Source organism: Opisthocomus hoazin, chromosome 8 (genome assembly GCF_030867145.1).
Source record: "Opisthocomus hoazin isolate bOpiHoa1 chromosome 8, bOpiHoa1.hap1, whole genome shotgun sequence".
Lineage (NCBI taxonomy): Eukaryota > Metazoa > Chordata > Aves > Opisthocomiformes > Opisthocomidae > Opisthocomus > Opisthocomus hoazin.
The window spans coordinates 48,865,095-48,886,186 of NC_134421.1; the positions used below are offsets into that span (position 1 = coordinate 48,865,095).

General features: G+C 44.7%; 1 protein-coding gene across 4 annotated transcripts in view; it reads right to left on the reverse strand.

The window, feature by feature from the left end:
• The window catches only part of CADPS2 (calcium dependent secretion activator 2), a 325,438-nt gene extending 305,110 nt beyond the window's left edge, over nt 1-20,328 (reverse strand). For all 4 annotated transcript variants that reach the window (XM_075428325.1, XM_075428323.1, XM_075428324.1 and 1 more), the window contains exon 1: nt 19,919-20,328. In XM_075428325.1, the coding sequence (XP_075284440.1) occupies nt 19,919-20,257 (339 nt within the window). In that variant the 5' untranslated portion in view covers nt 20,258-20,328. The remainder of the gene's footprint in view (nt 1-19,918) is intronic.
• Nucleotides 20,329-21,092: the final 764 nt, after the last annotated feature.

A 21,092-nucleotide genomic window follows, 5' to 3' on the forward strand; every position in this document is an offset into this window, starting at 1 on the left:
CACCTCCAGCCTCTCCCTTTTCCTGAAGACATTACTTCTCTCTTGCAATGACAGTTAAGAAAGTATATTCTACACATCCTCCCGAAAATAGAGACAACTAGTGTATCATCATCTTGCACATGCCTCCAAAATTTCTCATTCCTATTACTGCTGGGGACCATGCAGAAACTCACATGCCAGCCATTTCACAGTTTCTGCCTGTTTTCCTGTACATCTTACATTTATTTCAAAGGCACCTTTACAGAATCTCACAGTACTTCTTAAAATTCAAGATTTACTTATTTCCTTCAACCATGACACTTAAGGGGTCAAAAGCATTTCACTCTGTTTCAGACTAAGCCATTTAGCCCAGTAGTCAGCCTGTGACAAAGGCTAGCACCAGGTTCTCCAGTGGAAGATGCAAGATCCTCATGATAGACTGGAAGCGATTTGCCTTAAATAAAAGTTTCATCATGTAATAAACAGATAAGCTTAGACCTTGACCCATAAAGTTCAAGGGCCTTAAAATGTGTTTTGAGAGTAATTCAGAATGAGGATAGGCTAGTTTCGACTATTCAGGTTTTTTGAATGTGGGAAGAAGTTTAGAAAAAAGATAAACTCCTTTAGTCCTAAATTTCTCTCTCTCTAATTCTTGTCCTACAGCCTCGCTGAGAACAACAGGCAGGAAAGATCCTGCCGGCAGACACTGCAGTGTGAGCAGAGGGCTTCTGTCCGAGCAATCCCATGTTTCACACCGAGGTGCATCGCAGAGAACAAACTGCACAGACAAAACCCCTTCAAAATACATCAACCAAAGGAACAAAGCTCAGAAAGTGTCTGATATACCAATCCCACTGCAAAAATATTAACAAATAAATGAAAACACCATGACATAAGAGTGATGAGAGACAGTTTTCTCCTCTTGCAGGATCTGTTTAGTTTGGGTTTTTTTGTTTTAAAGACAAATTACCCCAAGTTTTAGTCACCAAATCCAGCAAGTTATTTGCTGCCAGATTGGCTATACCTCAATGACAGCAAGCACGGCTGAGAAGACTTCCCTCCTGGAAACTAATTATCAAAATTATAATATTCAGATTATATTATCTCAATTATTTCATTAAAAATCAGAATTGAGGATAGGATTTGCACTGCTGCAAAGCGTATCATGAAACACTGGCAGCTGCATCCCACGATCTCATTGAGTTTCAAGACAGCTGTTCTAAAGAAAATTAAGACAATGGACACACAAATTTTTACCAGAAGTGCTCCCCGCTTCCATCAGCAGGTCTTTAAAATATCGCTTCCAAGGAGAAACAAACCAGTGAAACAAAGGTGAGTGGGGAAGTCTCAGTCTAGAAACAAACCCAGGAAGGTAGACCCAACATCTGACTAGAGACGGTGAAAAACTAGTAAGTTTTGAGCATCATAATAGTCCGTGCTCTTACTTCCCTGTTTTAATACAACAGCTAGCTCCATAGCTATACCATGTTACATTTCTCTGGACAACTCAGAGAAGCCAACATTTGACTTTTGCACACTTACAAAGACAGGAACGGGGGGGGGGGGGTGCACAACACTATCTAGTCATTTTTCAGATCTGCGTAGATTAGGAAAAAAGCATACAATTATACTGTATTTTTAATTCTGCATCAGTTATGATTTAATTACTTGATTTCTGTTTAAAGGAAATGGCCAAGAAAATTTTCTCTCTCTGCCTGATGCTGGCAAATCTATTAAAGAATGAGGTATTTAAACTAAAATGGTAAAGTTTATCAGCCCTCTTCCTCCCTCCCCCCCCGCCTCCCCACTGCCTTATCATTGCAGAGTGGTATGATTTTTCTCAAAGTCTACCACTTAAAAAGCTTAAGGAACAATCTCAGAAATGTTTATTTCAAAGTGTTGCACAATGTCATTATTAGCATTTTACTTCAAATTGTGACTCATGGATATTCATTCTGAAAAGCTATAAAATAAAAGCACTAGGAAGCATGCAGTGAGAGACCAGGGCAATAATGAAAACAAGAATGGAAATCAATAAAGAGAAAAAGAACTAGAGCAATGGGACCTGGACCATATCACAGACCATAATTCACTGGTGACTAACTCAGACTGAATGCTAACGACCGAATGCTGGCAGGAACGCATTTGATCAAAACCTACCTGACACAGCGCAGAGCTCAAAAGGCAAATCAAGCAGGTCTCTCTGAGGCTACTGTAATTAGAGCTTAGCAGTGTGACCATTTTTTGTTCCCTTCTTAAGGAGAAAAAGAAAAAAAAGAAAAGAAAAACACGTTCTTAAAGCTATTACTCTCTGTAAATGCTTAGATACAACTCCACAATATACTCGCAGAGCATCTACTTGTGCAAAATCCCACTGAAATGAAGAAAGTTCACTTGCTCGCGTTGCCTGAAGGCCAGGATCTGAGCAGGGCATTGCAGGCATGTGAATGGGAAGAGGTTAAGTGATTCCAGGACAGCACACGTATTTAATAACACGCAGGCAGGTGCGATAACATCAGATGTTTGAAAGAAACAATGCAAGGAAGTCAGCCGAAAGCCTCCCAGCCGTCCCCGCTGACAACAACCGCGCTCAAAGACAAGCCTCACAACAACGGGCCAACAGGGGAATTACCGGAGTAGAACGAAAGCTGTAAAATCCAAACCCAAGGGAGAATAAAGACACTTTCAAACACGGACTACTGCAGGTCTGCATTGACAGAGCAGTCCCTGCAGGTGATGGGGAGTGCTTCCAGGGAGCCTGGGGAAAGAGACTGGCATGTCACCTCGGCACCATAAAGCCGGAATACAAAGGTAAAGGCAAGCAAGGACAAAATCCCAAACTGGTAAATTAATATGCTTCACGTCCCAGTGAACATACCCTGTTCACCTCCAGTCTATTGCCAAGAAAAAGTAATCAACCACTCTCCCTCTCGGATGCACGAGTGAGTGACAGTGACTTTCCTTCTGCCATATTTAAACACGGGGGGAAGCCACAGCTTTCTGCTCCAGACAGCTTCATTTCCCATTTTAATCCAAAGAGAACTCACTGATCGGCTGCAGTTTATGTTCAGGGTTTGTTTTCTGTCCTCAGGTCTTTCCTTTAAGTTCACACAGAATTAAAAACACTGCTTTACATTGAAATAAACTGACCGCTAACTTCTTTGCAGGTGGTTTTACAACAAGTTTAGGAGACAGCTGAACTGCAGCCTTCTGCTTATAAATGGACAGTAAGCTGTAGGAGGAAAATGCAGCATCTCCAGATGTCTTTTTAAACCTCTGATGAGTTAAGTCAAGTGAGGTACCCAGCCAACCCACCAGTGTCTGAAGTGACGCAAAGGCTTATTCAAACTAGGAGTGGAAAACACGTATTTTCCCCCAAAAAAAGAACACCACATAATCTAGAGGTTGAGTTTTTGATTGTTGTTTTTTATAACATGTAATTGCTTTAAAGGCAGTTTTTCAAACAGTAACAATTCAGTTTTGGAAAAAAGAAATTGGACTAACCTCGTCGCATACAATTACCAACTATCCTTCCCTCTCGGATCACCAGGAGGGGCTGAGCGACGGATCTTTAGATGCTCAGCACAGGCCTTTCTCGTTTAAGTCAGGAGTAAATTCTTATCTTTTATCCTGCAAAAGCTGCTTAAGAAGATTTCAGTATACACTGTGCTGGTAATTTATGTATCTAACCAAAAGCAACAGAACACGATTGCTGATCTCTGTCTCTTCCACCGTCACAGAAAAAAAAATGGCACAGTGATTAGGAGCATGCCCAAGAAACAGAGCTGACACTGTTGCATAGCTATTGCATAGTGAACTGGGGATGCTGGGAGGGGTGGGGGCTGTCTGCTATTCTGGAGATGCAATTTCCTTTCCAAACTTCAGATAAAAATCAACTTTCAGTAGTTCTATTATTTGCAGAGTGACAGCAGAGGACCAATACTTAGCTATCCTTCATGTTTTTGTGCAGAGGGCATAACAATGAAGGACTGAAGCATACAGAAACCGGAGCTTTCAGAGGGAGAGACTGAGCCTATTCCTTCCTCCAGCTCCCAGGTCTGCACTCTTCTACCGAGATGACCAAGTTAATTTGACAAGATGCCTTTTCCCCCTTTCTAAAGCTTTTCTTCCCTTTGGTGCAAAGGACCAGACAACACAATCCCGTACCAAGACACACACATGCTGTTCTGTGAAACCCAGTATAGTGGAGGAGTGTAACAAGTGGAAAAGAGTCATGGTGAATGCAGTTTGCTTAACATCGTGCAAGTAAACCTCACAGGAACACGCACCAGAGTTTCCAAGTGATTCACTCAGTCCCTAGCACAAGTGTGAGCACTCTTCCCCAGAAGCACAGAAATAATGACTGATCTTCAGAATAATCCACAGCATATTCTTGGTACCAGCTTTTCCAAAAATTATAATTACTTAGAAGTGCTGAGTAGGAGTACGGCAGACAGGCTAAGGCTCCTTGCAACTTTCTGGCATTGGGAGATGCCTGAATTATAGCACTAGAGGCACGATAAGAGATGAGGTAGACCCAGAAGTCACTCATTGTTGTGCTCTATTCAGCCACAAAGTTGTGGTGTCAAAGAAAGTTGGGAAGGAAGCAGGAATCTATGGCTTTTGTTGCACAGAAAACCAGTATATACATGCCAGTAGGTTCGAAAACAAAAACATTGGCTCAGGAACACTGGATAACATTTTAGGGGGGAGAATTAACTCCAAATGTTGTGGCATAACAGCACCGCTATATACGTTGCCTGCTACAGCCATTCAAGCCATATGCAAAAGTACAGTAAAAATTCACAAGTCTAGACGCATTCCGTAGAGAAATCAGGACATCCTGACCATTTAACCTCCTGTGGTTCACGAAAAGCTTGACCCAACAGATGTTTGTTAAACTCTGCTTTGCAGCGTGCCAAATGTGGCCAGGGCAGAATGCCAGAAACAGCCTTTTTAGAAGGTTATTGGACAACCTGGAACTCAGGACTTTTGCTAGGTGTTGGGCTAAGAACGAATTAAAAGGAAGGCACACAGCAATGGTGCGACTGAATGCATATGAATTGTGCTACTGAACGGTCTTTGTTCTTTATCACTGCAGTACTTAATTATTTTGAGAGCTTGCTGATATGCGTGGCAATTGAACATGAATCCAGTCTCAGCAGTTTGTATTTTGTCAAAAAGATCTTTCTAGCCCAGAAACTGAGAAGTGATAATTTATTCTCTGCATCAAAGAATTAAGAGGAGTTAGTCGGTTCAGTCATCTAGACTAAAAAGAACGAGGTGGCGGGGAAGTTCTTTAGAACAAGAGTCTGAAAGTTGTCCAGCACCACCCAAAGAAACCTCCTTCCCAAAGGAAGGCAACAGGTCTCCATATTTGGAGGAGCATAGACTCCTCAGGAAAAGGATATAAAAATAAGGTTAGAATCAGGGTCAGGGCAACGTCTGATCCAGAATAGGAAGGATTAGTCCTACAAAGTCACAGATTTGCCACAATTATTTAAAACATGATAAAATCAAGTAATCCGTTTGCTTTTTATTCTTGCTTTCTGGCTAAAAGAATGCTGTAGATCTTATCTAGACAGCAGTTAAGCAGCGGAGATACTGCCACAAAGGGGGGAAAAAAAATCCATAAAAACGTGAGGGTAAGGGTTAAAGCAGAAACAGCAGGCCTCCGGAAAGCTAGCTGCAAAGTTCCCGAGGGCTGTACCTGCAAGTTAAACATAAACGCAGTATTTCCATACTTGTCGTGACAGAGAGAACAGGAACATTGTGTTGTAATCTTCTGATTTAGAAGACTGATACTGAAATTCACGGCTGGGATGCACTAGCACACAGAATAGGTAAGAAAACTGTATCGGAATACATGGCCAGCGTGGGAGTTGTGGTAATAGAAATGGGGTGAAATGCAGCATCCCACAGTCCGGGCCAAGACTCAGAAGAACTTGTGTGAGGTCTTCATTCTCCTTGGCTGCTCTGAGTTGAAGGCTCAGATGTGCTGCCTCAGTGCAGCCCAGACACCACGAAAGGCGTCATGAGAAGGAGGGAGCCTCAACTCCAGCTGCAAACTGTACAGAGAAAGGCTGTTTGGATCATCAGAGAAGGACAGAGACTACTGCCCGAGGGATGGTTCAGAGCTTGGAGTGTTTCATCTGGCAGAACGAGACACCATCCTCTATTAAATCGTTCACGAGGAAAAAGCTGTTATTTTAACTGAAGGGCAGAGCTGACAGGACAGTAAGTGGGTATAAAACAAGCTGCAAATGCATTCAGTTGGGAAACAGAAGTCTCACAACCATTACAGCAATGTAAAACAGTGGGGATACGCTACTAACTCAAGTTTTACCAAGAGGTCTCTTTTTTCGACATGAGACTGCCTCAACCCAATGGGTCCATTTGGTGTAAAACTACGATGCATGGTAACTTGTTTGTGTGCTGAAGACATTCACCAGCTTTGCAGTAATTTTGCAAGATAAACTCTCCATCCCACAGCAAAGCAAATAATTTCATTCAGCCACGATACATGCTAGGTTGTTTACAAGGTGTTCCTGAGGCACGATACCTTCGTTAGCCTAGCTTACCACACATTCTGTCAAAAGCAAAGCATTTAATTAAACTAGCATCACTGAAGGCATAAATATGGTAGCAGAGTCCTCTGGCAGTAGTGGTGCTATTCCCTGGTAACTATTCAGTGATTCAGAAAGAATCTTCTGAACTGGCAGGTGGATAAAATACCTGCTGTAACACAAAAACTATTGAGGGAAAACCTACAGTATCCTACTTGTACCACCTTTCAGAAAAAGCCCTTACTTTGGTTCCCTAAGTTGTATGCACACAATTTGCAAACATACACATGAAACTCCTTAGAAGCTACTTCATCAGTGTGTCCCCAACTCAGCCTGTCTCAAAGCATACACAAGTTTCTGAGTCCCCTTAAAAAAACAAACTCTCCTGCATTAAAAGCCATCACTCTTTAAACTGTATTAGTTTAGTCCATTCTGATCTTTCTCACTCATCTGCACCGGTTGCACAAATGTATTTACTTGCTATAGAAAAAAAATCAAATTATTTCAATGCTGGATTGGACTTAAAATTATTAGTTTTTAAATTAGCAACCAATTTACAGGCACTTTGACACAGTTCTACAATTTTGATAGTACACTAAGTTCTATTTTTCTCACTTACTCATACGAATGGCTATAGTGAATAAATATTCCCTGACACCTGGCTTAAACACTCAAATGCACCTACTGTCCAAGAATCAGTTCACTTCATTGACAAAACTATCTAGTTTCTCATTCTGAATCCTTCACCCTCATTGAAAGAAAAGGTTAGAGGCTACCTATCTTCTTCTGATGTTATTATGCAATTCTGTCCATTTTCCAGGCTCTCCAGCATTATAGATTGAAATGGATTTGCATCGCTGATCATCTGTATTGCTCAGAGCTTCAACATCTCACACCTCTTTACTTGATTTCTCAGTCTACATATCACTCCAGCTATTACAATCAGCATGCATTACCCCATTTATCTTTTTAGCACTGGGGCAGTGTGATTCTGATCACTGATATGAAGAAGCTTTTCCACTCTAACTACATCACTATTGAGAACAAAACAGGCCAACTTCTTCCCCCCCCCCCTCAAAGAGTGGCTTACAACAGCTGTGCCAGTTGCTCTGTAGCCTCGCTAAAGTCAGAGTGAGAAAAAAGTGAGAGCTACCCACACAGTCACGCAGTGCAGGGGGGGTAATTTTTTTTTTTTGCCTTTTTATTTTTTTAAATCACACTATCAGGACAGCTGTTCTAATGTTGGAACTAATTCTTTTTCCACTGTAGGAAAAAAAATAAAAATTAAATCAAATTAGGAAAATAAATTACCCTTCATACTGACCACGCCTGTGCTATGTTTCAACCCAGAGCAAGTGTCTGCAGCCAAGGTATAAATCCACCCTCAAACAAATCAGGTATTTAACTGTCATGCCTGTAAGACTTAAAGACCAGCAACAGAAAAGTATATGTTCAGTGCACTTCATTCAACAGGGCACACTCTGAGCTAGCGCTAAGGAATCAGATCAACTCTTAAAGCTCAATATTCACAGAAAATAAAACCTCTACTGTGAACAGAAGCCATAGGAACATCTTTGCTTCCTTATCACAAAGTTAGGAGTTTCATTTTACATGAAGTACCTACCAACCCGAGCCAAGACAGAAATACAGATCTGCAGGGTTTGGGGTGTTGGGTTTTGTTGGTTTGGCCTGGGGAGGTTGGGGGTGGGTGTTGTTCGTTTTTCAAAAAAGTAAATGGCAATTTACAATTTTTACAACAAACAGAAAAAGATATTTCTGAAAAAGCAGCAGTATTAAGTGACTTGTATTCAGTATTTTACGCTGAATGTGTAATCTCTTTAAAACAGATTAGATCATAACATGCTACGGAGCACTCATTCTGCTCCCCTCATATCAGCATCTATAGCCTTCTTCCCTGCCTCTCTCATGCACACACACACACACACTATCCCTCCTTTTATGCATAACCATACATACGGATATTTTTCACATCATACACACACATTCTCTCCCTCCTTTTATATATAACCATACACATGCGTATTTTTCACGTCACATAGGGAATGTGGCAGAACCACAGCGTGCAAGGGAAGCGGGGATGCACCACCTTGCCTCGGTCACAGTCTCCCTTCAGGCACACAGGAGTCGATTGCTTCCCCTTTTCCAGTACATGAAGACATCACATCAGGAGTCACAAAACACAGCCTCATGGGACCAAAGAGATACGGATCAATTTACTGAATCCCAGAGCAAGTAAAAGACACTATGGAGGATATGGATATCTCAGTTCTGAGTCTGCTCCCTCTCTGCACACAAATCCCACGTAAAGGGGGGCTCACTAGAATGGTCACAGATCGATCAGCAAGATCTGTGCTGGAGGGACATCGGACAGCAGTGGGTTGGTCTCACAGCCTAATTACTCAAAGGCACCCGGGTCCCTCTTGGCTGGCTCCATGCACACCCCAGCACTTCAGGGAACCTCCAGCCTCCCACCTCAGCCTCCGGCCGATGCTTAGAAGCAGCATAAGAAGTTGCGCCTTGGGTTCGATACTTCCAAGCATTTATAGCTTTGTTTCCTAATCTTAAGTTTCTATAATCATGTCAAAGTAACTGAGGACTAGAGCTCTTTAAAACATTTCAAGTTTATAAATTCAGGAGTGCTGAATTAGGCAGGAACACCCAAACCGGTGCCTGGATAAAACTTCACCCCGATTAGCGCCTTTAAAGAACTGCTTAGGATTAAAAAAAAAAAAAAAACAACCAAAAAAAAACCAAACTTTTTTTTTCAAGGAAGATAAACCTTTAAACTTTCCATTTTTTGTTCTGTCAGACATAATTTTCAGACTATTTTTTCCAAGAACCTAGAAAAAAGAAATCACAGTCCATTTGGTGACCTGCACACTTGACAGCCAACACTTGCCACACATACACATGCTACTAATCAACACAGAGAGGATGCTACCCAAAGGCCCTCTCCAAGCATGAAAGACCTCACTCAACTGTACAAGCAGCAGACAATTGCAAATGCAACTATTAAAAAAAAATACAGTATGTCAGCATATTTCATAAGTGGGTTCTACTGAAGTCATACATAAAAAAATGGAAGAGAGCATTTGACATTAAAATGGAAATACTATTCCTATTCTACCTGTCATTCTGCCCCCATTAATCCCTACCTCAGCACTAGAAAGTATAAGCACAGTGACCTCTTGCAAATCAGTTCAGGTCTATCTGTGGGATTAGATTCAGTGGATGGCTCAGGGTGTTGCAATTTTCTCCAAGAGTACTTTATTTGCTGTCTGAAGATACATTTCAAAATGATTTCTTGTCCATTAATTATGCATTCTATTTCTTACAATCAGTTCTTTTAATTAGTAGCCCAGGCAGCTTTGCTGAGGATACCACACTTTTAGTAATTAGGGGCAGTTTGTTGCCCCTCATTAACTTCAGACATACCAAGACTCTATTACTTTGTTACTTCAGCTGTTTTTCTGTTTGCCTTGCATATTCTGTCCTGCTTTACTGGCTCAGAGAGTGCCCTGTTGTACTATTTATATCATTTAGGTTCCATCTCTCTTCCTCGACTCTGTTACTTGCTGTATTTTAAATCCCTCTGACTCTCTCCGAAGTCATGTCTACCCTGGCAAGCAGTGTGACACCAGAAAAGCGCATCTGTCCAGTGAAGCAGTTCATGCTGAGGAGCTAACACCCACCCTAAATGTGTACCAGGAAGCCTTATCTCAATCTGGTTGCATGGATTTAACATGCTCCCAGAATGGAACTCCTAGTTTAGCTTTGCCAACACACAGTGATATTATCATAGAATCACAGAATCATTAAGGTTGGAAAAGACCTCTAACATCATCAAGTCCAACTGTCAACCCAACACCACCATGCCTGCTAAACCACGTCCTGAAGTACCACAGGTACATGATTTTTGAACACCTCCACGGACGGTGAGATTTTTGAACACCTCCACGGACGGTGACTCCACTGCTGCCCTGGGCAGCCTGTTCCAACGCCTGACCACTCTTTCAGTAAAGAAATCTTTCCTAATATCCAATTTAAACCTCCCCTGATGCAACTTGAGGCCATTGCCTCTCACCCTACCACTTGCTACTTGGGAAAAGAGACCAACACCTGCCTCACTACAACCTCCTTCCAGGTAGCTGTAGAGAGCAATAAGGTCCCCTCTCAGCCTCCTCTTCTCCAGACTAAACAGCCCCAGTTCCCTCAGCCATTCCTCATAAGACTTGTTCTCCAGACCCCTCACCAGCCTCGTTGCCTTTCTCTGGACATGCTCCAGCAACTCAATGTCCTTCCTGTAGTGAGGGGTCCAAAACTGAACACAGTACTCCAGGTGTGGCCTCACCAGTACAAGCGCACCATCATCTCCCTACTCCTGCTGGCCACACTATTCCTGATATGAGCCAGGATGCTGTTGGCCTTCTTGGCCACTTGGGCACACTGCTGGCACATGTTCAGCTGGCTGCTGACCAACATCCCCAGGTCCTTTTCCTCCAGGCAGTTTTCCAGCCACTCCTCCCCAAGCCTATAGCATTGCATGGGGCTGTTGTGACCGAAGTGCAGGACCTGGCACTTGGCCTTGCTGAGTCTCATATAATTCACCTCAGCCCATTGATCCAGCCTGTCCAGATCCCTCACACAGTCCAAACAAGAACTCTGCAAGCAGGACAAGGAGGGTGACTTATGGCACGCTCCTGAGCCGAGGTAAAACAGTGATGCAGATGCCAATATTGTCACTAATCAAGTGTGCGACCTTTCAGGATGGTCTCTTAAAAAGTGTCTCAATTATCTGGGCAGATGATCCTTCCACAGCTACTGGACAGTGGCCATTACCACCACACACCAGCCCAACACCATCAGGCATGGATTAGCAAAATACAGCAGTCAGATTTAGAAATAGATTTTTATAGTATGGGAGCAAATGGAGTTTGTTAACTTCCACCTCCAAATAATGTCGCTATTTGTTGCTCTTCAGTCTTCATTGGTAAGAAATTGGAAAATCCTCTGCCTATTAATGACACTATAGGAAGGGAGAGAGTCAGATGGGACCTGATTGCTAAGAAGATTTAATATCAGATCTATACCAATCAACCACTTCTTTATTTTTATGCTTCATCCATAACAAGATTAAAATAAAAAAATAAAAGGTCAATATTAATATTTCAACACTTATGCATATTTGATGTATTAAACAGTTGGAAAGGTGAAACATTGGTAGCATACTTTTGAACAAGAAACAGACACCAGTACCTTGCCACAAGGCCTCAGAATACATAATTTAGAAATAAATGAAGGAACGTATGAGCAATAGGCACTAACTGGGGACGCTCCCCAGCAAAAGCCAGCAAGATAAATATTTGGTGCAGACTGCCTGGAGGTGGATTTTTTTATTTATTTTAAAAAGAAAGCTCATGAATTCACCATAAGAAAAACCTAAACACATAAAACAACTGCAACCTTCTGCAGAAAAAAATCTGGGCCAATGAAAACACCATTTTCCCCAATGTACTATACCCTACCACTCTGATTTCCATGGACTCCAAGTTCTGAGCACCAAGTTTCTCATCAACCCTTTGCCCTTGCTATCCTGTATTACACTGACATGGACATTGAGACTATTCACTTTTTTCCAGCTTAATCCTTATCTCTTTTTCCTAGCCCAGTATCTTTCTTGCAAAAACTCTTACCCCCAAGATATTCTTAATTTCTTTCATACTGAAAAGCATAACTCTCACAGCCAGTGGATTTCTCTGCTATAAATTCATTCCTCTTAACTCTGTCACTGTCCTTGCTGAACAGTTCCTCTACTCCAAAATTAGTTCAGTTCCATGTACTTCCTTAATACCTTCAACTCAGTCCACGAAACTCTCCATCACTGATTTCCATTTCTCCCCTAATCTTTGCAGATGTACATCATCTCTTTGGAGATCTCATTTACACACTGTCTGAGCTTTGTCCTTTCTTCCATGTCCTTACCTGTGGCCCTAACAGGTCTATTCAAAGTACTACTCTATGGATATTTTTTGTGTGTCTTTGCTATCACTCAGAGTATCCCTCCAGCATTTTCATTAAACAGAAGCTGCCGGCCTCTATTACCAAAAACCCACAGCCAAGACAGTTAAACGTAAATGAATAATTAATGCATGAGAGAAATGGAAACAGCTGGAGAAAAATTCTTGTACAATCACCTTCTCCTCTTCTAATTTTTCTTCACCAGGTCATGTAGTTAAAGAAGTACTCACTGTAGCTCTGTTCATTCTTCACGATGCTGTTAATTAATGCTTTTCCCCTTCCTGACGGGAAAACCACTCAAGAACATTCTTAAACTTATGCATACAAGTAATCACGCTTGAAGAGAAGCATATGCTTTATCTCCTTGCTGTAAAACAAACAAGAACCAGAAATAAATTCTTTTGGGCAAGTACCATCAAATTCGAGAGAGTGTTAAACAAAAAAATGAAAAGCCTTCAACGCTTATGGCTGTGAAAATAACCTTCAAAACACAAACCTAAGCTGATGCTGCCTGGTACCCACACGCAAACACTCTGCCTCTCCTGCTGCTCAGAGTTTCCCCCACACAGCAACAAACTGCAAACTGCCTTTTCACAGCTGCTATTCTGAAACCTGGGGGAATCGGCTGCAACGCACAAGAACTGGGCTGCTTTCAGTTCGGCGCCGGCACTTCTAGGCAGGAGCAGGCACTGGAGGAAGACACCAGGCAGAGGGAACAGGAGTCCAGCAGACGCTGATCCTCTCCCTGACTCCCCTCCGCAACAGCAACAGCCAGAAACCGAGGAGGAGTTTGAGTACCAGACCTGTGCACGCCACAGCCATCGACAAGCAGCAAGAGGAGTAAGTTGGAAAGAAATATAGGAGGCATCTTGGCAGCCCTGTGACAAGAAAAATATGAAACGAGACTTAAAAGATTAGAAAGTTTAAAAATCTCAGAGGCTGGCACCCAGTTCAGACAGAGTAATATACTAACTGGGGCTCCATACAACTGAATACAGGACCAGAGTCAAGGCACAAAGACTAGCACCCCAACACACATCCTTCATCCTCGATGGAGGAGAGCCAAGCACTTGCCTAGAAGACAACGCATCATCCCATCTTCCCCCCCAGACACCTCTTGGGTTGATAAATGGGAAGCAAGTTTTGTCTCTGAGCTATTAGCTTTCCACTTATGGCAAGCAAATGAATAAAAGGGAAGCAGCAGGAGACAGGGATGTGTTCAGCTAGCAAAGTAGGAGACATCTACACACAAAAAAGAAACAAGGATAACAAGAAAGTAGAACACCAACACAGAGGTACATTAAAAAAGCAAAATGATATATATCAAAAGCAATTTCAGGATTATATTCACCAATACTAACAAGAAGTGGTAAAAGCCAGAAAGAGAAAAAACAAGTCTAATAAGCAGCATGCAAATGGAGAGGTGACTGGTTAGTAGTGTCCCCAAACATGAACCGGTGACAACACTTGTGCTTGGGGGACGAGAGGAGGAAAACAGTGAATTTGCTTTAATAGAAATACATCATTCAATCAATAGTCAACTAGCAGCCAACATTTATTTTCTGCTCTGGCAATATTCTACTGGTTAAAAACAGCACATGGCAACCAATACTTTGATACACTGCCCCTCTCCAGATACAGGGAAAGGAGCATGGTTCGGAGGGCAAAAGAATATTTTTACCAGCTTTGTTCTTCCATGGCAGCAATGTTTCTCAGATGATGTCAGAGAAAGTTATAAGGACAAGATGAGCTGATTTGGCATTTCTGCTTCTCTGTCACCAATTACCAACTGTTCAGATACACAAAATATAACGTGAGAAGAACAACTGATCGCAAAGGGTGAGAAATGCAAGGCAGCCCAGCCAGCCAGTTCCCACACACTGGTCCTGCAGAGATGGCGACAGTCAGCTGATCCTTCAAGCTCTCTCCCTGCCAGCTCCCCTGTAGAAAAATCTAATAAGTAGCCTTCCTCAAGCACTTTAAATGGATTATTTGCCCAGAGAGTTAACACACTTGTCAAACTGTGTGGGTGACAGAAAGAAACAACCTGAGGTCACACATTCAGGAAAAAAAAATTAAAACTGTCCCCTCAAATAATAATAATTAAAAAATAATCACATTTCAAAGGCAAGTATGGGTAAAACAGGCAGGGAAAACAAAACAAGCAAAAGAAGAGACTGATGATTTTCTCAGCACAGTGAACTTCATTTGCAGGCTGTCCCTACGTGCCACTTCACCGCACAGCTGCTGACCAAAGCCTTGTTCCCCCAGCATGTTGCCCAGCTTTCGGCCAAGCCACACCGATCAATGCTGAGCTGGCGAGGGAGCAGAAGAATTTAAGATTAAAACAAAACTCTGATGGATTGTCATTTCTGAAGTGGCGTTGGTAACCAGAAGGCTCTGCTGCTCTCACCACCCTTCAGTATTTCTTCAGCCCTGGCTGACTCAATTGCCCATCGAGAGCAACCTTCCTACTGCAGGCAAGAACAATCTCTTCCCTGAAGAGCAAGTTCTGACTGGGGTAAAAAGATTTAAGCCCCTTCCAAACCAAACCATTCTATGATTCTGTGGTTCTATGTGTGAATAATCTTGTCTCAACATGTGTAGAGCTGTGTAGGCCACCACCTTAACGGCCTCTGACAGGATTTACCAAAGCACTCTATATTCCCTTGATTGAAGACAAAATACGCACAGCTTAGAGCATCATGACAAGGTGTCATCAAGGTGTTTGTGATGGGGAGGCAGGGGGAAGAAGAGTCAAATAAACTTGATTTAAAATTACTTTTTGAGGCACTTCACAAAAAAAAATAAATTTGTAAAGGAAATGTTGAATGTAGGAATGGAAGACATCTCCCTAGAAAGCTCTTTAACGGAATTTTGACCACTCAGCCAAGTTTTATAGCTAAGCTCTTCCTCTGAAGCGTGTCTAGAGTTTCTGGCAACAACGGCTTTGGATGTACTCTCCTTGTTACCTTTGCAGTGGGGAAAAGAGCATCTTACGAAGAAGGCTCAGAAGCCTAGAGATGATTTTTCTTTCCCAAAGCAGGCTCAGCCAATAAATAAGTAGATACACATCACCAGCTCAAAAGCAAGGAAAAGTGGGGCTTGAACCAAGAAAAATAAAGACATTGAGAATAAAACTGTGATCCAGAGAATGAAGTCTATCCCCGTAACCAACATTTTCCTGATGAAGTTACTTAGCGGACAAGTATCATTACAAACCTCTCCTTTGGAGGTAACGTCCAAGCAACAGCAAGGAACAAACTTATGGAGTTCAGATCAAAATAAATTACTGATTAATACCACTCCTACTTTTGAGAATTGAGAAGTCAATGTTTTTGATCTACTCACGATTGAGCAGGTGGACAGAAGAGAAGAAACGGAAGAAAAACAGGTCGTCATGTATTCAGAAAGTGAAGTCATTTAGTTATGATTTCTAAACAGCCAGGTCTTCTGCTACTTATTACCTCTGATGTACCAAGCTTTTCATGCATGAGGAATCTTGTTTGGCATAGGAGTGTTACTCTTCCCCCAGTTTTGTGTTTCTGTGTGACCACTTGATGACTAGAGCAAATTTCAAAATGTCAAGGAAGAAAAACACTGGAAGAACACCTTTTGTGTTAGTTGTAGCATTTCACTGTTCCTTCCTTCACCAGGAACTTTAACTCTGATTCATCTTCCAGATACAGAACCCACCTTTGGCATACACTCCCCGAGTAAACCTGAGTACGTACGTACATACAACTGATGAGTACAAACCACAGTTACCAGGGTCATCATCTAATTACTGACTCTATGTACGTTCACATACACCACTTTCCCTTGATTGAAGACAGCCACACAGGGAACACATTTCTTTCCACCACCTAACTCCCATTCTATGGACAAATTCAGTCTGCTGGTTTGAGATTCAGTTTGGCTGGGGTAGGACAGAAGAAGAAAAAGGAATGGGATTAGTTAATTATTTTCTTCTTCTGTTTTGTTGGACTAGAAAGGAAGAGCAGTGGAGAGGCAGAAAAAGAAAGATGCTGAAATATATTCCAGAGGACTCCTTAAAAGAAGTAGAAACTACAAAAAAGTCTCTTTAAATCAGGGACAGACAAACCTTGGTTGATAAAAACATGACATGTAATGCACTGATGCATTAATATTTCTCTAGAAGTTTGGAAAACACACGACCAAACGTCCATAAATATCTACTGAAAATATGTTACTTAGTACATATTAGTTCTGCTCCGTAGAACTAACTCCGTTTTTGTCAGGACTTGCTAACCCACCTTGAAAAATCACATCATGTTTCAGTTCCACACCCCCAATACTAGCTTGTTCTTCCTTCTCCACCACAAATCTACCAGTAGCCAAAGTAAGACAGGATGTAATAGTAGGCCACCAACTAACTGAACAATTAACAAAAGAGTATTTCTACCACATATCCTGCAGATTAAAAAAGAACTGCAGCCAGATGATAAAAGTATGTGTTTCAGCAGAGTCTGGGCTAAATTATCTTGAATTTGGCATTAAAAACAAGTTAGCGGAGCTCATGGACTCTGGTGAATTATGATTTTTTAAAAAGTTTGATTTCTTCTTTTTTTTTAATTAATCTTATCTATCACAGTAGAGCTGAGCTAATTTTACTCGGTGAGAAGAAAGAAGGATGAGAAAGGACAACAGAGGAGTGAAACACTGCCTGCATTTAAAATTCTTTATGTTAATTAGTACAACTCAGTCCATTAAGTATGATGGTTTCAAGAAACCATACAGTACATTTTAATCTGATACTGAGGCAAGAACATAAGAAGCCAGCCATATTGTAAACTATTTCCTCACTGATATTACAATGCAAGTGAGGATATCTGATATGTGAATTCCAACTCATTCCCTTACTGGATAATATGTTCCACATTAAAAAAGCAGCAAACTGCATTCTGCAATATTTGCTCAGCAATATGCCAAATGAACCACCAGCAAGAACAAATTACTGCTGCTCTCAAGCAGGGTGGATACTATTCTTAGGTTATCGGAAAGACTGCTGGTGCAAAAGCATGACGAGGAGTGCACAACCAGAGACTGGCAGACTGGGCTGGGAGCTGGAACCACAGAGCATCACAGGTTCCGGTTCGAAACCATACCTTGGGTCACTTATCCACTGATGATGGGCAGGGCGTGCGGTAGTTAATGGCTCCAGCTGAACACCACAGGTGAGGAATCGCAGTCCAGCCAGCAGCGGACAGCCAGCCACATAACAGAAGGCAGATGTGAAGCAAAAGAGCAAGAGATTAAGGACAGCCCACACCTATATCATACTTTGGCAGTGAGAAAATTCATTCAGGACGTAAGACAGACTTTTACCCTATGTAGTACGAGTCCAGCTACCACGCACCCAGAAGCGCCTTTCTACAGGGCACAGCGCAAGACAGGTGCTTGTACTCTCATTCCTCAGGCTGACACAGGGCCAGGGTGCAGCACAGCGTGCAAAAATCAGAGCTCAGAAAGGGGCTCCTTCGCTCTGCTCTCAGCGACCTGGAACGATCAAAGCAGGTCTTCTGAACTGTCACAACTCAGGGCCAGTGCTGCTACCCTAGACTGAGTAATTTGTTGGGTAATAGGTCAAACTGTCAAATAAGAGGAAGGATGTTTATGTGCATTTCATCATTTCTAGAGAGCAATGCAACTCCTAGAAAGATTTTTTGTTTGTGTTATGTCTTATTTAAAAGCACTAGTTCCTGAGCAGCAAGAGACAAATCATCCTCGTTCTGCAGCTAAATTCCTAAGCATGACAAGAATCCTTCTACATATAGCAGTTAAACCAAAAGTCAGAGTTCATTTAAAAACAGTAATTAGCAAGAGTAACATTTCATTTTGGGTATCAAGTCATTTCTGTCAATCGGACTGTTCATTGCTCATATATTAAATCCACAGCTGTTGTATTTCTGTATTCGCTGCACATCAGTAATGTCTTTTCACATATCTTATTAACAAAAATAATTAATACTGTAGTTATTTTTAAACAGCAGTTCCTATACTTAGTGACTGAGATCAGTGAGAACTTCTAAATGTTCAGTATCTTCTGCAGCTGATGCCCACAAGTTGTAACTTGGAAGATGATCAAGGAAATCTCATCACGAGACAGGCAATGCAGCACCAGAGCAGGTCACACAGATGAGCTGTGGGATCTCACCTCTGAAGGCTTCTGAGCCTGCTGCTTGAACCTAGACTGATACCAACACTGCATCAGGTCAGCTTTGGCTTTGGCCAGTGGGAAGACCTCCAGGTGTCCTCTCAAAATATAATTTCTCTGACGACTCTGGTTTGGGGTGGGGAGTCCTCAGCGGGGTGGTGAAAACTCTCATTTTGCCAGACTTTCTTTGGCTTCCTGCTTACAAGACGTCTTTACACAGGCTTCACAGTTTAAGTACCTAACACTTAATAAAAACAAAACGTTCTTCCAGAAATAATCTTATTATTACCGCCACGTTAACTTGTCAGGGAATTCACTAAGCTCAAATTATCTATAGCAGGCATAATTCAGACACCCCAAAAACAAACCCTCAGAGATGGATTTTACAAACCCTTAGAGATATGGAAGTACCAAGATCATAAAAAGCCAAGTGGAACCGAATTCTTCCCCTCTGGAAACTGACGTGAACGGCGGGTTTTTGGTTTCTTTTCTGTTTTGATTTGGGTGGGTCTGTTTGTTTTACAGAAATGAAAGTAAAAAAAAGAAAAATACACAAACATTTCAAGCACTGAGCTTTTAAGCGGTTATCTGGAAAGAGAGTGCCTTGTTTCCAAACTTGAAGTACTCCGCCTCTCCAGCAGCTCACAAGTCGCAGCGAGGGAGCGCCGGTACCCGCCGGCCCCCCGGCGCGGAGACCGACGCCGGTCCGCCGGCCCCAGCAGGCCGCTCTCGTCACCTTCTCCGCACGCAGCGGCCGCGCTTCGCAGTCAACGAACCGCAACGGTTTCCCCGTCCGCCTCCGCACTGTGGCCGAGTTCGCTCGAGTCGGGGACGGGAGGTCGGACCGCGACCGGCAACTCTGGCAGCCCCGGTTCCGTCCCTCACCCCGCGCCGAGCCGCGGAACCCCCTCTCCCAGCGCCGAGCGGCCCCGGGCGACTCGGAGCGCGGCCCCCAGAACTCCACGGCCTCCACCCCCGCCGGCTGACGGGCCGCTCCGCTCCGCTCGGTGCCGGAGGAGCCCGGCCCCGCAACGCCACGCTCCGACACCTCCTCGCCCGCCGCGCCGACGGCCCCCCCCGCCCCGCCTCAACCTGTTGCGGGCCGGAGCGCGGCGGGCGGGCGGGGGAGCGCGGCGGCGGGGAGGCCGGTGCTCACCTTCTGCTGCCGGCGGGCCATGTCCGTGGGCTGCCTGGCGTTGAAGGGGTGCGCGATGCACCGCGCGATGAACACGTAGAGCTGCAGCCGGAGCCGCTTCTCCCGCTCCTCTCGCTGCAGCCGCTCCTGCTCCTCCCGGCCCTCGCTCAGCGCCGAGGGGCTGGGGCTGGCCGCCCGCGCCGCGCCGGCCTCCCTGCCCCGCGGGTCCCGAGGCGGCGGCGGCGGCAGCGAGCGCAGAGAGCCGCCGCCGCCCGCCGCCGCCGCCAACAGCAGCGCGTCCCGCCGCTCCTCTTCCAGCAGCTCATCGGACTCCTCCTCGCTGGAGGAAGGGTCCAGCATCGCGCTCGGCCGGGCGCGGGGCGAGGCGGGGAGCGGCGCGCACCTTCCCGGACACGTCGAGTTTGCAGACGGAGCGTTCCCGACCGGCGGCGGGCGGTGGGCGGGAGCGGAGGGGCGGGGAGGGGAGGCGGGGTTTGGGAAGGGGGTCGAGCCTGGGTTGCCGTGGGAATTGCTCCGGGCGGCTCCCGGCGGAGGCGGGGCCGGGGATGGGCCGGCACCTCCGCCCGCCCCGGCGGGGGGCAGCGGTCCGCAGGTGGCCGGGCGGCACACGGCCCGGCCCGGCCCGGCCCGGCTGGCGGCTGGCTGTGCCCTCCGTCCCGCTCGGCTGGGCTGGCCGGGCTGGCTGCTGACCCCGGGCTCGCTGGCATCCTCTGCCGCGCCGTGAGGGAGGAAACGAGAGGCCTCTCGAATGCCCGCCGAGGCAGCCGCCGCCGCGGCCGTGCCGTGCTGAGGGGGGAGCGAGCCGGCGCTGGGGCGTGCGCGGCCCCCTCGGACCGGCCCCGCTGCCAGCCCGCGGCCGCGCACGGGCAGTTCCCGGCTCTCCGGAGCCGTTGTTCCCGGCTGTCTGCGGATCCCGCCGGGGTCGTGTCCGCAGCGGTTGCCTTCACAGGTGAGGCTGTGAGAAACGTACGACAGCCCGGTGCCATCACTCTCTAAAACGGAATAAAAAAAGGCTTCACCATGCGAAAGCTAAATCTCTGGAGTGCGACCAGGGCGCCGCGGCAGGGCAGCCCCGGGGAGGGAAGGCATGTCGGGTTTCGTGTGGATCAGCGAGTCCTCCTTCGCTCCCCGCACGCCGTGCCCGGTGGTGCCGGTACCAGGGGGGACGTGGGAG